Source organism: Mixophyes fleayi, chromosome 5 (genome assembly GCF_038048845.1).
Source record: "Mixophyes fleayi isolate aMixFle1 chromosome 5, aMixFle1.hap1, whole genome shotgun sequence".
Classification (NCBI taxonomy): Eukaryota; Metazoa; Chordata; class Amphibia; order Anura; family Limnodynastidae; genus Mixophyes; species Mixophyes fleayi.
The window spans coordinates 36,471,673-36,484,372 of NC_134406.1; the positions used below are offsets into that span (position 1 = coordinate 36,471,673).

Sequence of the window (12,700 nt, forward strand, 5' to 3'; positions counted from 1 at the left end):
CTATTCATGTAAGCAAAAGGTGATACATAAGAGATGTTTAAGGCTCTAGACAAAATATTTTAGAAAAATCTAGAGATGTTCCCAAATAGAGCCTGAGGGCCCCTGGGAGAAAGATAGCCAGGGCAGGGGTAACTGCCTGGGTCATTAGTTGCTGCTATAGGCAGCAAACAGAGGATCTGCAAAACAGCTTAATCAGCAGAGTGCTATGGACAGGACGCTGAACATACATGGCCATCAAGACTACTGCGCTGATGTCACTTCCGGGTCAGGTGGTGCATGTATCGGCAAACAGGAAGCAGCACTAGAGGCCTGCGTGGTGTACTGAGGCACAGCCGGTGACTATAGTCAGAGCCTGAATACTGCACCAAATCCTAATTTATATATTAAGATTATGTAGGAGAGGCCTATATAACCAAATGTTACCAATAATTTTATCTCCAGGAACCAGTAACTAAGGCCTAAGCAAAAAAATAGGATTATGCTGGTTGCATTAGGATTTCGTGTATCCCAAAACGCATACAGATGGGTTTTGGAAAAAAAAAAGACTATATATAAGCAATCATGTTCTTCTCTGATTCATGTTATTTATTTTTTGTACTCCAAATCTAGATTACAGCCCTTACTGTGTGTCCTACTACTAAATACATTTTATTTTATTTGTTTCCTTCTTTTCAGCAAAATGTATATATTTTATAGATTTCGTTATGCCCTGGGATATGACACAGGATTGCTCTCTGGATACAATTAGAACCACTACAGGGTCCAAAGAAAATCTGTGTTGTATCCAATTGCAATAAAACGGACAACTGATATGTAGACCTTGTTAAAAGGCACAGAGGCAAGAAACACAAAGCAAATATATTCAGTAAAAATAACCCTTAAGGTGGATGATATGCTAATGGCCAGAACCATTGACCAGCAGCCTACCCAACTAGATTTATTACAAACAGACAAAAAGTACTAAAACTTCACAAATACATTCACAAAACACAAAACTCGCACAGCATCTCTTGTAACAAAATCTTCCAGATTCACTTTTATTTTACAAATTGGTTTACATTGTTTCATGTAATAGAAATACTCCATTCTTCACAGGTCATCATTTTGATCTTTAAAGCGTTTTACCAATTCATAAATGGGCACAGTCCACCCCAACAGGCACAATGAAATATAGAACTTTCTTGTGGTAGCTTTTTTTTCCTCTCTAAAATATACTGTACATATTAAATAACCCGCTGGCTTCAGAACTGAAAGCCTTTTAAATATTTCCAGTACCTTTGCTTAAAAATGTCTACCTGCAAAATAAAATAGTTACGATCTAAAAGTGCATACGGCTAGTTCTGACAGGCAGGGCGTTTGTCCCTCGAGGATCAAGGAAAGAGCTGCCTGTATTGCATTAGAAAGTGTGAAATGGGAAAAGAAAAGAAAATAAGACTATACAGCTTTCATTATATACAATGAGCCAAACGTTATACAGCTATTTGGCTTCTATTTACATCCATGTATTATTTTAATACCGCAGAATCAGCATGGCCACCGTGTACAGTATCAGTCCTAGATTCAGGTTAGAACACCGTAAGTAATGTAAAAGAATACTTGACTTATACACACAATCAAAAGTCAAACACGTTGATAAATAGCCGTCCAGAGCAGGATTTCAGTGGTTTAACAATAAAAATAATAATACTACTGTGCAGTTCTGCAAGGCCATAATGACAGAAGCCAACATTTACCAGTAAATAAAGCTCGAGAGATTATACATTGATTTCTATGCAGAACTGAGCAATGTTCCAAATACTTGTAGTTGCTATTGACCGGTTTACAGCACAAAACACGTCATTGTCAGCTTCAAAAGACACCTACGAGATGCAATGTCACTAAAAATGAACTTCAAAAGTTTCACCACTAAGTACCAAGATCAGCTTCAAACACTTCAGAACAAGCAACAGTGATTAAAGGTTCATATCTACGGCGTCAGAATAGTAGTTTTATTTTCCAGTCAATCCAGTGTGTGTTAGAATTGCAGTCGTGTTTAGAAAAAAGCAACTGAATGCAAAACCCAAAAATTAGATAAAAAGTCAAGAATGAGAAGTCAATGCCATGTGTAAAAGAAAAAAAAAAATGTAGGTCAAATCATTCAGAACTCCAGAGGCTCTCGCCATCTTTTCAGAAGTGCAGAAATCAACTTAAGCGGTTTTGGTCCAAAACCGTTTAAAAGAAAAAAAAAATATGGATCATTAATGTGAATAATTATGTGTCCTTCAAAATGAGATGGTTGTTCAGTGGTCGCTTCATGAACTGTGAGATCAGCGGCCAAATATCACATTATATTCCAGCAGAATTAGCTCCACTATTTGATTCTGGTACACCGTGTGAATGGCAATATTACCAGTCTCTGTTTCCGGTTTTAACAAAGTTGGGCCGAAAACTATTGCTAAACTCTGAAAAGTCATTCTGTTCTTTTCTCCAGTTTCCACAACACTAGGAAAAACAAGACAAAATAAAGGTTAAGTCATGATACAAAATACTATGAGCAGATAAAACTAAGTTTGTGTAGCTTTTACAACTTTTTCATAATCTGCACCAGTCACCTGCATACAATGGTGGCAGCAATCTTGTGCTCTGAAAAAAATGAGAATGAATGCAGGATATGGATATCAATTCACTATGAGCTACTGACCTTAATATGGATTGAGTCACAAACAGTTTACCTACTATAGCGCGCAGCCACGCCGAAGGGGGGCCTCACCGGGGGCGAGCGCAACCACGCCGAAGGGGGGCCTCACCGGGGGCGAGCGCAACCACGCCGAAAGGGGGCCCTCACCGGGGGCGAGCGCAACCACGCCGAAAGGGGGGGCCCTCACAGGGGGGCGAGCGCAACCACGCCGAAAGGGGGGCCTCACTGGGGGCAAGCGCAACCACGCCAAAGGGGGGGCCTCACTGGGGGCGAGCGCAACCATGCCGAAAGGGGGGCCTCACCGGGGGCGAGCGCAACCACGCCAAAGGGGGGGCCTCACCGGGGGCGAGCGCAACCACTCCAAAGGGGGGGCCCTCACCGGGGGCGAGCGCAACCACTCCAAAGGGGGGGCCCTCACCGGGGGCGAGCGCAACCACGCCAAAGGGGGGGCCCTCACCGGGGGCGAGCGCAACCACGCCAAAGGGGGGGCCCTCACCGGGGGCGAGCGCAACCACGCCAAAGGGGGGGCCATCACCGGGGGCGAGCGCAACCACGCCGAAGGGGGGGCCTCACCGGGGGCGAGCGCAACCACGCCGAAGGGGGGGCCTCACCGGGGGCGAGCGCAACCACGCCGAAGGGGGGGCCTCACCGGGGGCGAGCGCAACCACGCCGAAGGGGGGGCCTCACATCTCTAGGAGCTAGTGTCATAAATGTGTGTCTCCTTCATAGACTATTATTCAATATTGGGTACAACTACAAAATGGCTGCCTCCACTGTGTGCAGGTGACCGGTACACTTTAATCTTAAAGAACTTCATACAAAACTAAATTTTGTGTTTTGGCTTGAAGTTTGCTAAACTAGAGAGTGTGGCTTACCCGGTGTGCAGCGGTTCTCTATGCTAGAGGTGGCCCGATTCAGAAATAGAGCAGTGCTGACAAGGTCTGCTTCTCCGACACATTTATAAGTGGCAGTAACACAAAGGAGGAAACACTGGACTGTCAGATGTATCAGGGGACTCACCGCATTGGGGAAACACAATTGAGCAAATCTTTGTAGTTTAGCTAAATATAAGTTTTTGGTGGAGTTCAGGTTTAAGAACAAAATAAATAAATCAATGTACCCACTACGTTCTATAGAACACCATAAATGTCTGTTCGCCAACAAGTACAAGCTGCGACAGCTCAGATTTTAAAACCGCAGTTGAAAGCTGCTTCCATGAAGAATTGTCCTTGGCTTCCACGCTAAGCTCCACTATGAAATGCCACTTACAAGAAATCAAAGAATTTCAATAACAAATCTTATCAATGTACTCAGCACTTTAAACTCACTGTTTGAGATGCTTGAAGAGCGCCTGCATTGTGTCTTGGTTCGGTTTTGGCAACTGTTTAATTAAATCTTTGACGGCTTGAACACGAAGCTTGGGCTCTTGTTCTGAATTAAAAAATAGAAAAAAAAGTTGTTTGCTATGAATGATGTCTGCAGATACAAAGATCTAAAGAACTGACATGCTATATTCAATCTTGCAGTGCCCTCTAGTGGTGACATCCAGGTGCTACCAGAACATGTTCATGCTATTCCATCAACTGTTATTGAAGTGTAAGGTTAGTACAAACAAGAAAAAAGGGTTTTTATTAAATTTGCTATTGCACTGCAATTTACCAAAACAAAAGGTGAATGAATGTATCATTGAGCGTTATGTTTCTCACTTACTGATTGCATTCACAAAGTCATTAAAGTGGTTATATGTGAAGAGAGGTTCCGGCAGTTCCCGGAAGAACATCTTCAGTGCTCCAGTAATCACGTGAATATCTTCCCATTTAGTGTCATTCAAGTCCAGTTTCTCATCTGAAAAGAGACATTATAATTATACTTGTATTATCATTATAAGAGACATGTATAATTGTGTTGATGACAAATGTATATTTCTAGGCATTTAAAGGACCACTAGACTTAAAATGCAGACTGGCTCATAATAAAATCCAGAATTATATCAGTAATGGGGATTTGAGATTTATTTTTTGCCACCAACAAATATAACCTGTGAGGATGAGGTTAGGGAAAAGTTTATATTATTTCAATATCGCCTGTCCTCTCACAATATCCAACCCTTACTTAGCTTTAGGCTCAGGGGAGTCTCCCATATCATCATTTTGACATTGTGGGTGGTGTTTCTATTACACTCCGTCCATGTTCACCACTGTATGTAATTCAAACGGTAACACAACATTTCCATATCAAGGCATGTGTCTATCACATCCTCCTGATACCCCTCTTTCTATATAAATTTGAACGTGTACATTTAGTTCACTTGCTGAACCATCAGAACTTAGTTATCACATTAAAATGTTTTTTTTCTGCTGTATCAAACTTTCTGGCAACAAACAACGTATTCCTGATATTCTTATTCATCGTTTATGAAGATCATATTCTGAATGTCTGATTTCAACAAAACCTATTTAAATATCTTTTTTTTTTTTTTTTTTTAAACCCGCAGTTAAGTCTGTAAACATTTTTAAACATCTGAAATCATATTTAATGTGGATAGATAGCAGAATATAAGCAGATGTCTCCTGTAATGATAAATATGTAACTTGGAGGCCTCACAGTTTTCATCACTAGCAACAAGCTGTATGCATCCAGTTACTCTCACTTTGTACAAACATCCGGATATGCTACTATATGTGCTATGATTTACATAGAAAACAAATAGGACTGCTGCTACAGTATTTATGAATGAAGTCTGCATTTTAAAAGTAACGAACAAAAAAACCTACAATGACCACTTTCTAATATGAATCACGTAGCAGCACAAAAGCAAAGTGTTTACCGTGTGTTACTGCGAATCTGAGCTTCTGTATCACAGCGAGGTTTCCACTGACTCTGTATAAGCCATCAACGTCCAATCCTATAGAGAAACAAGTCATTACAAGGAAAAGCTGTTATTCAAAGTCAGCCAGTTGCTACACTGTAAAAGAAACTTTTTCTTAGGTGTACATGTCCCCAATATGTGGAGGGCAAGTTTATTTATGAAGGGATTGTCCTCTTTAAAGACAATTAGTGATTTAATGTCAAGTGGAGATGAATCCAAGAAGTAAAACATATCACGTACCCTGTTCTTCGATATGGTCGATACACATCTTTACAAAATTTGGCACTGTAGTGTTTTCTCTTTGACAAAGACTGGCCAGACTGGAGCCAAACACGGGGTCTGCAACCAAAACAGAGGTGAACAGTGGTCAAAATTCTGGAGGCAAGTTTAGAATAATGAGCACAATAAACTAGGTATGCAGAAGCCATGTTAGGATTTGTAAGAAAACAAAATCCTTTAAAAAAGAAAGATAAATATTGGTCCAAAATCCATACCATTTCATTTAAACAGAAGGAATCTAAATATCTGAGCTCCCGGGAGCTGGAACTAAAAACAGTATTAGTTGGACAGATTTTACTAAAACCAATAGTTTATCAAGTGGTAATATAACCCTGCCTCTTCCTGCTACCAATACCTCTTACTATCCAACCAAGGACTCTACTTATAATGATGTGGAAACAGGTAGCCACGCCGGTAGAGAGATTTGCTGGGTTTCTCCAGCGAAGGCATCCTCATGGAAAGCCTATATAACAAGATCCTACTTCCACCGTTGCCATCTCAGGGTGGCAATAGCTGTATATAATAAATGTAAATTTTTTTTAAAATAAAGCATTTTTCTCAAATCGGGGTAAACAGGATTTCCAGCTCCATCGCGTCATGCATGCGCATATTCACCAAAACTGTCCCGGCAAAGCGGTTAGACGGCTCTGCTGCCAGTATGATTACCACTCAGCTGCTCTAGCGAGATGTTACGCGACAGTAACAGATTTTCTATTGTTGCGATAAATCGGTGGTAGAAAATCTGTGATGCCAAACAATAATAATCAACAAGGATCAAAGTATTCTACTAGCCTTTCCCACAGCTTGTTACCATTATACTATCTGAAGCCATAATACCAAGCGCCTTCCACTGTTGTTGCTGACTGACGTCACTTCCTTTACAAGTGCTTGTACCACTAATACATGGTTAATCCCAGAGTAAACCTCCACAGGTCACCAGCCTTAATCTGATTTTACAACATCCTGTCCATTAGCAAAACCTTTATCCATCCCACTAACTCAGTCAAATCCATTTTCAGTTTATTTCTATCTTAAAAAAAATAAAAAAAAATAAAATGATCAGTTACCTTTTTCTATTAACATTTTCAGACGTTGTCTAATGTATCTTTAGTAGTAAATGTCATGGCAGCAAAATAAACCAATTGCCTCCACAATCATTTGAATTGAACTGCAAGGTCATTAGTGCAGCTCCCTTATGTATTTTCTACTACATTTCAATGCACTTTATTTAAGGTTACTTTGCTGTATTCATGTATGTCCACAACTTCTCAATCAGTGAAGGATTTAGAGATTAATGTCCCACACTTTAAAGGCCAGGACTATAACTCCTATATATACTCCACTCCTATATATAATACTCCACTACACTCCTATATATAAAATTTTATATATATATATATATATATATATATATATATATATATATATATATATATATATATATATATATATATATATATATATATATATATATATATATAATCTAGTGCTACAATGTGTCTATGTTCAGTGTTATTTGCTGAAGCACAAGCTGGAACAAGGCCTTGTAGATAAGTTACCTTTAATGTAACCCTTCTCACGGACCGCTTGCATCGTAGGACGCCGGGTAAGAAATTTCTTTAACTTCGTTTTTGTCTTTTTTTGTTCTGTGTTATCAACGCTGGCTGTTTGTTTAATAGCTAGAAATTCAGAAATGACAGAACTTATGTGAATAAACAGATTACAGTTTGCAGAACACACAGTTTTTGGATGCCAGCAGATTCTAGCATATGACATTTATGAAACAAACATTTCAGGCAGAGCATTTTCCCAACCCCAGGGACATAGGAGGTATTGCGCATTGTCTACTGACACTAAACAATGTCACATCAAAGAGTAATGGTGTAAAGCACATTCAGAATATACGCAACCGCCATCGGCTCTACATTTAAACCAAAAACAATGTATAAGATTCTTGAGGAGTCATTAAAGCTAGCCTTTATTATAATGGTTTACACTAGTTTTATTTTAGCTCGCTCTCATAAACGGGTTGAATTTATAAAAACGTTTTTTTTAATCTTTAAAGTGCTTAGTCATTGCTTTATTAAAAAGGACAGATGTAGTAGCCAATAGGAAGCCCAGAGTTATGTCACATGACCTATTAACTGCTTATGCTTTCCAAAGCTCCTCATCTAGTATCCTCCCATAAGGTTTCCAGAAAATAGGTAGATCAAGCAGCTTGATCTGAGTAGCCAAATCACTGTCCGATTTGGCCACATACACATGTACGGACAAACCTGAAACATCCTGTTATTGGGTGCTCTGTCGTTACAGCCAGAGCTTATAGGGGCACAGTTTTGTATAGTTGGCAGCTATAGCATACACTGCCTAATGCAATCTAAACACAACTGAATTAGTTAGAATCGTAGTGTCTATGGGCACCTTATGTTCTTGTAAGGGAAAGCACATTACACACTTGTTACTTCTACTTTACAATAAATATGTTAAAATTAAAAGGAAAGGAAATTAACAGCAATTCTTATTTACAAGATCATGATTAAAATCAATAACTACATAGGTTCAGATACAATTTACCCATAACCTCTTAATATTTGCTATGGGTCTGCAAAGCAAACACATACATGTATGCAAAAGTGGTTAGTAAATAGAGATGGCTTATTTCATTATATAGACTTTAATAAGATTTGCCTTCATATTGACCAAACCTCAGTGCATTCTGGGTATAAACATACTCAACACGTGATCATGAGAACTTACAACGATTCTTTTTGGAATCGTGATCCTTTTCCTTGTCGTGTTTATCTTTCCCATGTTTATCTACTGGGGAGTCAGGCACGTTATCCTCACTGGTTTCTTCAGACTCTGCAATCTGCACACACCAACAAATATTACTGTTAGCAAGGCCTCAAATCCTATATGTAACGGTTTACTAGTAAAGGAAAAATATTCTATTTATAGAGTGGGCCCATGTTCACTACTGTTCTATTACTGCTCAATAAAACCCCACCTGCATGTCAAACTATAACTAAAACTTTTATTTTGCATGATGGAACCAAAAATAGGGGCACCTATGAATTACAAAGGTTCTGTGATTGGCTGATTGGGACCAGGTGACAGGGTGCAATATAAACTTCAGGCTCCAAACAGCCACCTACGGAACCTGTCTAATTCATATTGTCAAATAATTATGAAACTAGTATTTCAATGGAGCACCATTGTTCTACACTGCAACATGACTATATGAAAAGTTTGCTTACAAAATATTTATATAATATAAATTTATGTGATCAGCAGGTTTGTTTTTTTTTTTTATATATAAACTTGTTTCTTATTGCAAGCATTTTGTAAATATCTGAAATGGTCAAATAATGACATTGTGATTTTCTATACAGAAAGTAGTAAACAAACTCCTAGAATGTGATCATACCGGAATGCCGATAGTGTTGCACAGTGCTGTGTACCATTCTTTGATCATATTGTCATTATCAGATTGTATCAGCAGTTCAGTTCCCGGGGGGATTTTTAACTGTAGAAAATAAAATCTGTTATTTACACAAATAAATAATTTACATAAAAATAATTTTTAACAGGTACAATACTTTTTTTGGGCTGCACCCTCTGCAATGTACTCCACCACACAAGACTTTCCCCATGACTCCAAACCTTGAAATGTTCTCTGAAAGCCCACCTCTTCAGGGAAGCTTATTAAATTCCTCAACCACCCAAGCATATCAGATTACCACCCTTTACACGGTATATACAAGCCTTGAATGTGTTCTTTCTATACGCCCTATGACCCCTGACCAGCATAGCTGTGTGACTGTCTCATATAGCCCACTAAGCACTTTCTACCTTTGCTGGACCAATATGCATTATGTACCACTTAACTTCTATTGTCTTATACTACAGATATAAGCTTGCGAGCAGAGACCTCCTACCCATTTGTCTGTCATACCCAGTCTCGTTTTATTACGGTGTTTGTTCCCAATTGTAACACGCTACAGAATATGCTGTTGCTGTATAAATAAACGTTAATAATCATTCCCTGTGCTCATCTTCAATCCTTGCCACATCTTATTGCCCTATTAAGCTGCAGTATTTACCTGCCCTTACTAAAGCAGACAATAAAGTGTACAGTTCAGCCTTCTACAACAGTTAGGCGCACCACCGTTTCCCATGACAGGATGACATTCCTGGTGTCCCCAACTGGTTTGGATCACCTGGGCCTTATACCAAAGCACTGTCCATCTCAAAATAGTGAGCAACAGATCACAGAGAACCACACGGTCAGTAATCTCACTGGATGTGTTTCAAATGCTGCCCATACCCTTGAGGAAGCTTATTGCATATTTTTATTTGTCTGGCCTTTGAAGTCAATATTGCAGGTACCGGCAGTGTGCTCTTCATAGTAATCTATTGACCAGTATTTGGCAGACCATTCATACTAATCTTCAGCGTAGGGTAATGAGGAGAACATAAGGGATCACTCTCTGTAGATACTGCTTTGCAGATGTATAACCATAGTGTTTAACATTTCTGTCAATATCAGTAATCAGAAAAACACAAATATTAAACATTTATAACACAACGGAGGAAGTGAGCATCAATGTTTTTCTACATTTGTTTAATCAGTCTTTTTTCTTTCTAATCCTCAACATTTTGAAATAAAGACATTACAAGGTTTACCTCTACAACATTCTTTTTGCTGGATTTATCCTTCGCAGCCCATTCCACAGAGGCTCCTTTGAGATCAACTGTGAACTCTGGCTTGGATTGGTTGCTCCCAAACTTCTAGAAAAAAAAGGTGTCATTACATTAGTTTAATGATTCATAACTTCTACTTTGATTTTAAATCATAAATGGAGGTTGTCCGTTATCTGACAGTAGGTGCTGGCAGCAAGGAGAGGAAATGAATGTCAGCATTAGTAGACTGAACCTGACTTAATGATTCACTAAGCTGGGAGGTGTGAAGTAAATGTGGCACCCTAGTGTAAGTCTCCTGTCCAACCAGGTGCCATTTTAAGTCCTCGTTCTAGTTCTGGCAGTCTGAATCTCCTGCCCAATCCAACAGTTTAATTAGTTGGTGCCCTAATTCAGGGCTGTATGAACTAGTCCATTAAATCCTATGAGATGAAAGTCTATTCATGGTAGCGAATAGAATATATTCTAGTGCTCAGTTAAGCACTTGCAGCAGGATTTACAGAGCTGACAGCACCTGGATGGAGTGTGCTGTGTGTTACCCTGAGGTGCAGGTCATATACACCGGCTATATATGGTTTAGTCTGCAGCATCAGACATATGGTGCACAGCGATCTCTGAAACATTTTCCTATGTGTTCCAAGCAATCACTAAAGCTGGGTACACACTACAGAAATTTCGACCAACTTTTTATGCCGATTTTACATGCGATCGATGTTCCGATCGCTCGGTCCATGGACTGCATACACACTAGCCTTGTTTAGGACGATAAAGGGAAGAGCGGACGTCCCTTTAGCGACTTTTTACAGCCATGTTGTCGTGGGCAATGACTAATTTTGTACTCACTGTTGTGGATCGGTCGGAAGTTTATACACACTACACAGCGGAAATGAGATTGGACCGAAAATATTAAACGGTACGACCAACCAAATGAGGCGACAATCGTCCATTAGGGCAGACTTTCGACCATTGTGTCACTGCACACACTGAACAGACTTTTGAACGAGCGGTCGTATGTCGGTTGTTTGAGACAATTACTGGATGAAAACAGTGTAGTGTGTACCCAGCTTTAAGCAGCAAGTTATTGATGACTTCTGATAGGTGAGGTGGGAGCTACCAGCTCACTCAACTGCTTTCTTAACCCTGAAGCTGCCAGCACAACCTGCGCCAGTTTGTTCCGTCCATTTTAAAATAATCCCCCTATTCTCCTTCATATTAAGTATATTTTCAGTCTTGTGTTTAAATCATATCCCAGACACCTGTAAAATTAACTAGTGATATCCTGGTCCTGCTGTCAGTCACATGTTTCCTGCAGCAACTAATTAGATCTCTTTATGACAAATATAACTAATAACAGTTGACATGCAAACTGCTATGAGACCCCTGTTTTACAAATAAACCATTAACTGAATTATAAGATTTTGATTCGTTTATAAAACGGAAATTAAATTAATGACTTGGCATACACCCGTTTCTCTTTCATTGAAAGCAGACAGTCAGGACACATAGGGCTCTAAAGAAAAGATAAAATAATGTCGTTTCCTACTATCAGTATCAGAATAAGGGTAAACAATGAAATGTGACCCCATTACCCAGCTAGCTCCAGTGCTCTGGAACAAGATGGAAGAGCTTTGTAGAACAGCCCACGACGATGTCCAGTTCTTCCTAAAAGGAGAAATATTGTCCATTTATTGTCATCTCCAAATATTGCATGCGATTACCAACAAATTATGACATCCTAATACACACAGAAATCATATGACAGGGTGATGTATATTCTTCACACTGATTAGGATTAGCTGGAAAGGTCAATTTATGGTAAACACATTTAAATTACATTTTAGTGTATTTTCCCTTTAATCTACACTAGTAAAACACACAGAATACTACCAAAGATTGTATTATAGAATTATAGGTGTGTTCTGTAACAGAATCTCACAGTGGGATTCAAAGCAGGTTCTTTGGTACAATAGCTATATGGTCAGCACCCTATGTTTGGTGCTTGGAACGGGACACAAGATAGTGCAGTTGGACGAGGTCTGCACAATTCAGATTGAAGTGACTGTCCATATGCATTTGTCACCAGTCCCCATCGGCACCCGATAGACCCTCAGCAGATATTGCTTGGAATCAGCTGTTATTTTGGGTCTACACATGCAGACAATTTGGTATAAAAC

The 12,700-nt window shown here is 39.4% G+C and overlaps 1 protein-coding gene and 1 long non-coding RNA gene across 15 annotated transcripts in view; one reads left to right on the forward strand and one right to left on the reverse strand.

Moving 5' to 3' along the window:
- LOC142158246 (uncharacterized) overlaps nt 1-12,700 on the forward strand; it is a 35,295-nt gene that overhangs the window by 11,995 nt on the left and 10,600 nt on the right. For both annotated transcript variants that reach the window (XR_012692739.1, XR_012692740.1), the window contains exon 2: nt 4,204-4,278. This is a non-coding gene — a long non-coding RNA (uncharacterized LOC142158246). The remainder of the gene's footprint in view (nt 1-4,203; nt 4,279-12,700) is intronic.
- ARHGAP12 (Rho GTPase activating protein 12) overlaps nt 1,009-12,700 on the reverse strand; it is a 58,088-nt gene continuing 46,396 nt past the window's right edge. For 6 of the 13 annotated variants that reach the window (XM_075212041.1, XM_075212038.1, XM_075212039.1 and 3 more), the window contains 10 exons: nt 12,116-12,188; nt 10,512-10,616; nt 9,253-9,351; nt 8,583-8,694; nt 7,385-7,504; nt 5,787-5,885; nt 5,505-5,582; nt 4,388-4,522; nt 4,006-4,108; nt 1,009-2,481 (listed from right to left, as the gene is read on the reverse strand). In XM_075212041.1, the coding sequence (XP_075068142.1) occupies nt 2,307-2,481; nt 4,006-4,108; nt 4,388-4,522; nt 5,505-5,582; nt 5,787-5,885; nt 7,385-7,504; nt 8,583-8,694; nt 9,253-9,351; nt 10,512-10,616; nt 12,116-12,188 (1,099 nt within the window). In that variant the 3' untranslated portion in view covers nt 1,009-2,306. The remainder of the gene's footprint in view (nt 2,482-4,005; nt 4,109-4,387; nt 4,523-5,504; nt 5,583-5,786; nt 5,886-7,384; nt 7,505-8,582; nt 8,695-9,252; nt 9,352-10,511; nt 10,617-12,115; nt 12,189-12,700) is intronic. The other 7 variants (XM_075212035.1, XM_075212044.1, XM_075212042.1 and 4 more) reach the window with 3 other exon arrangements.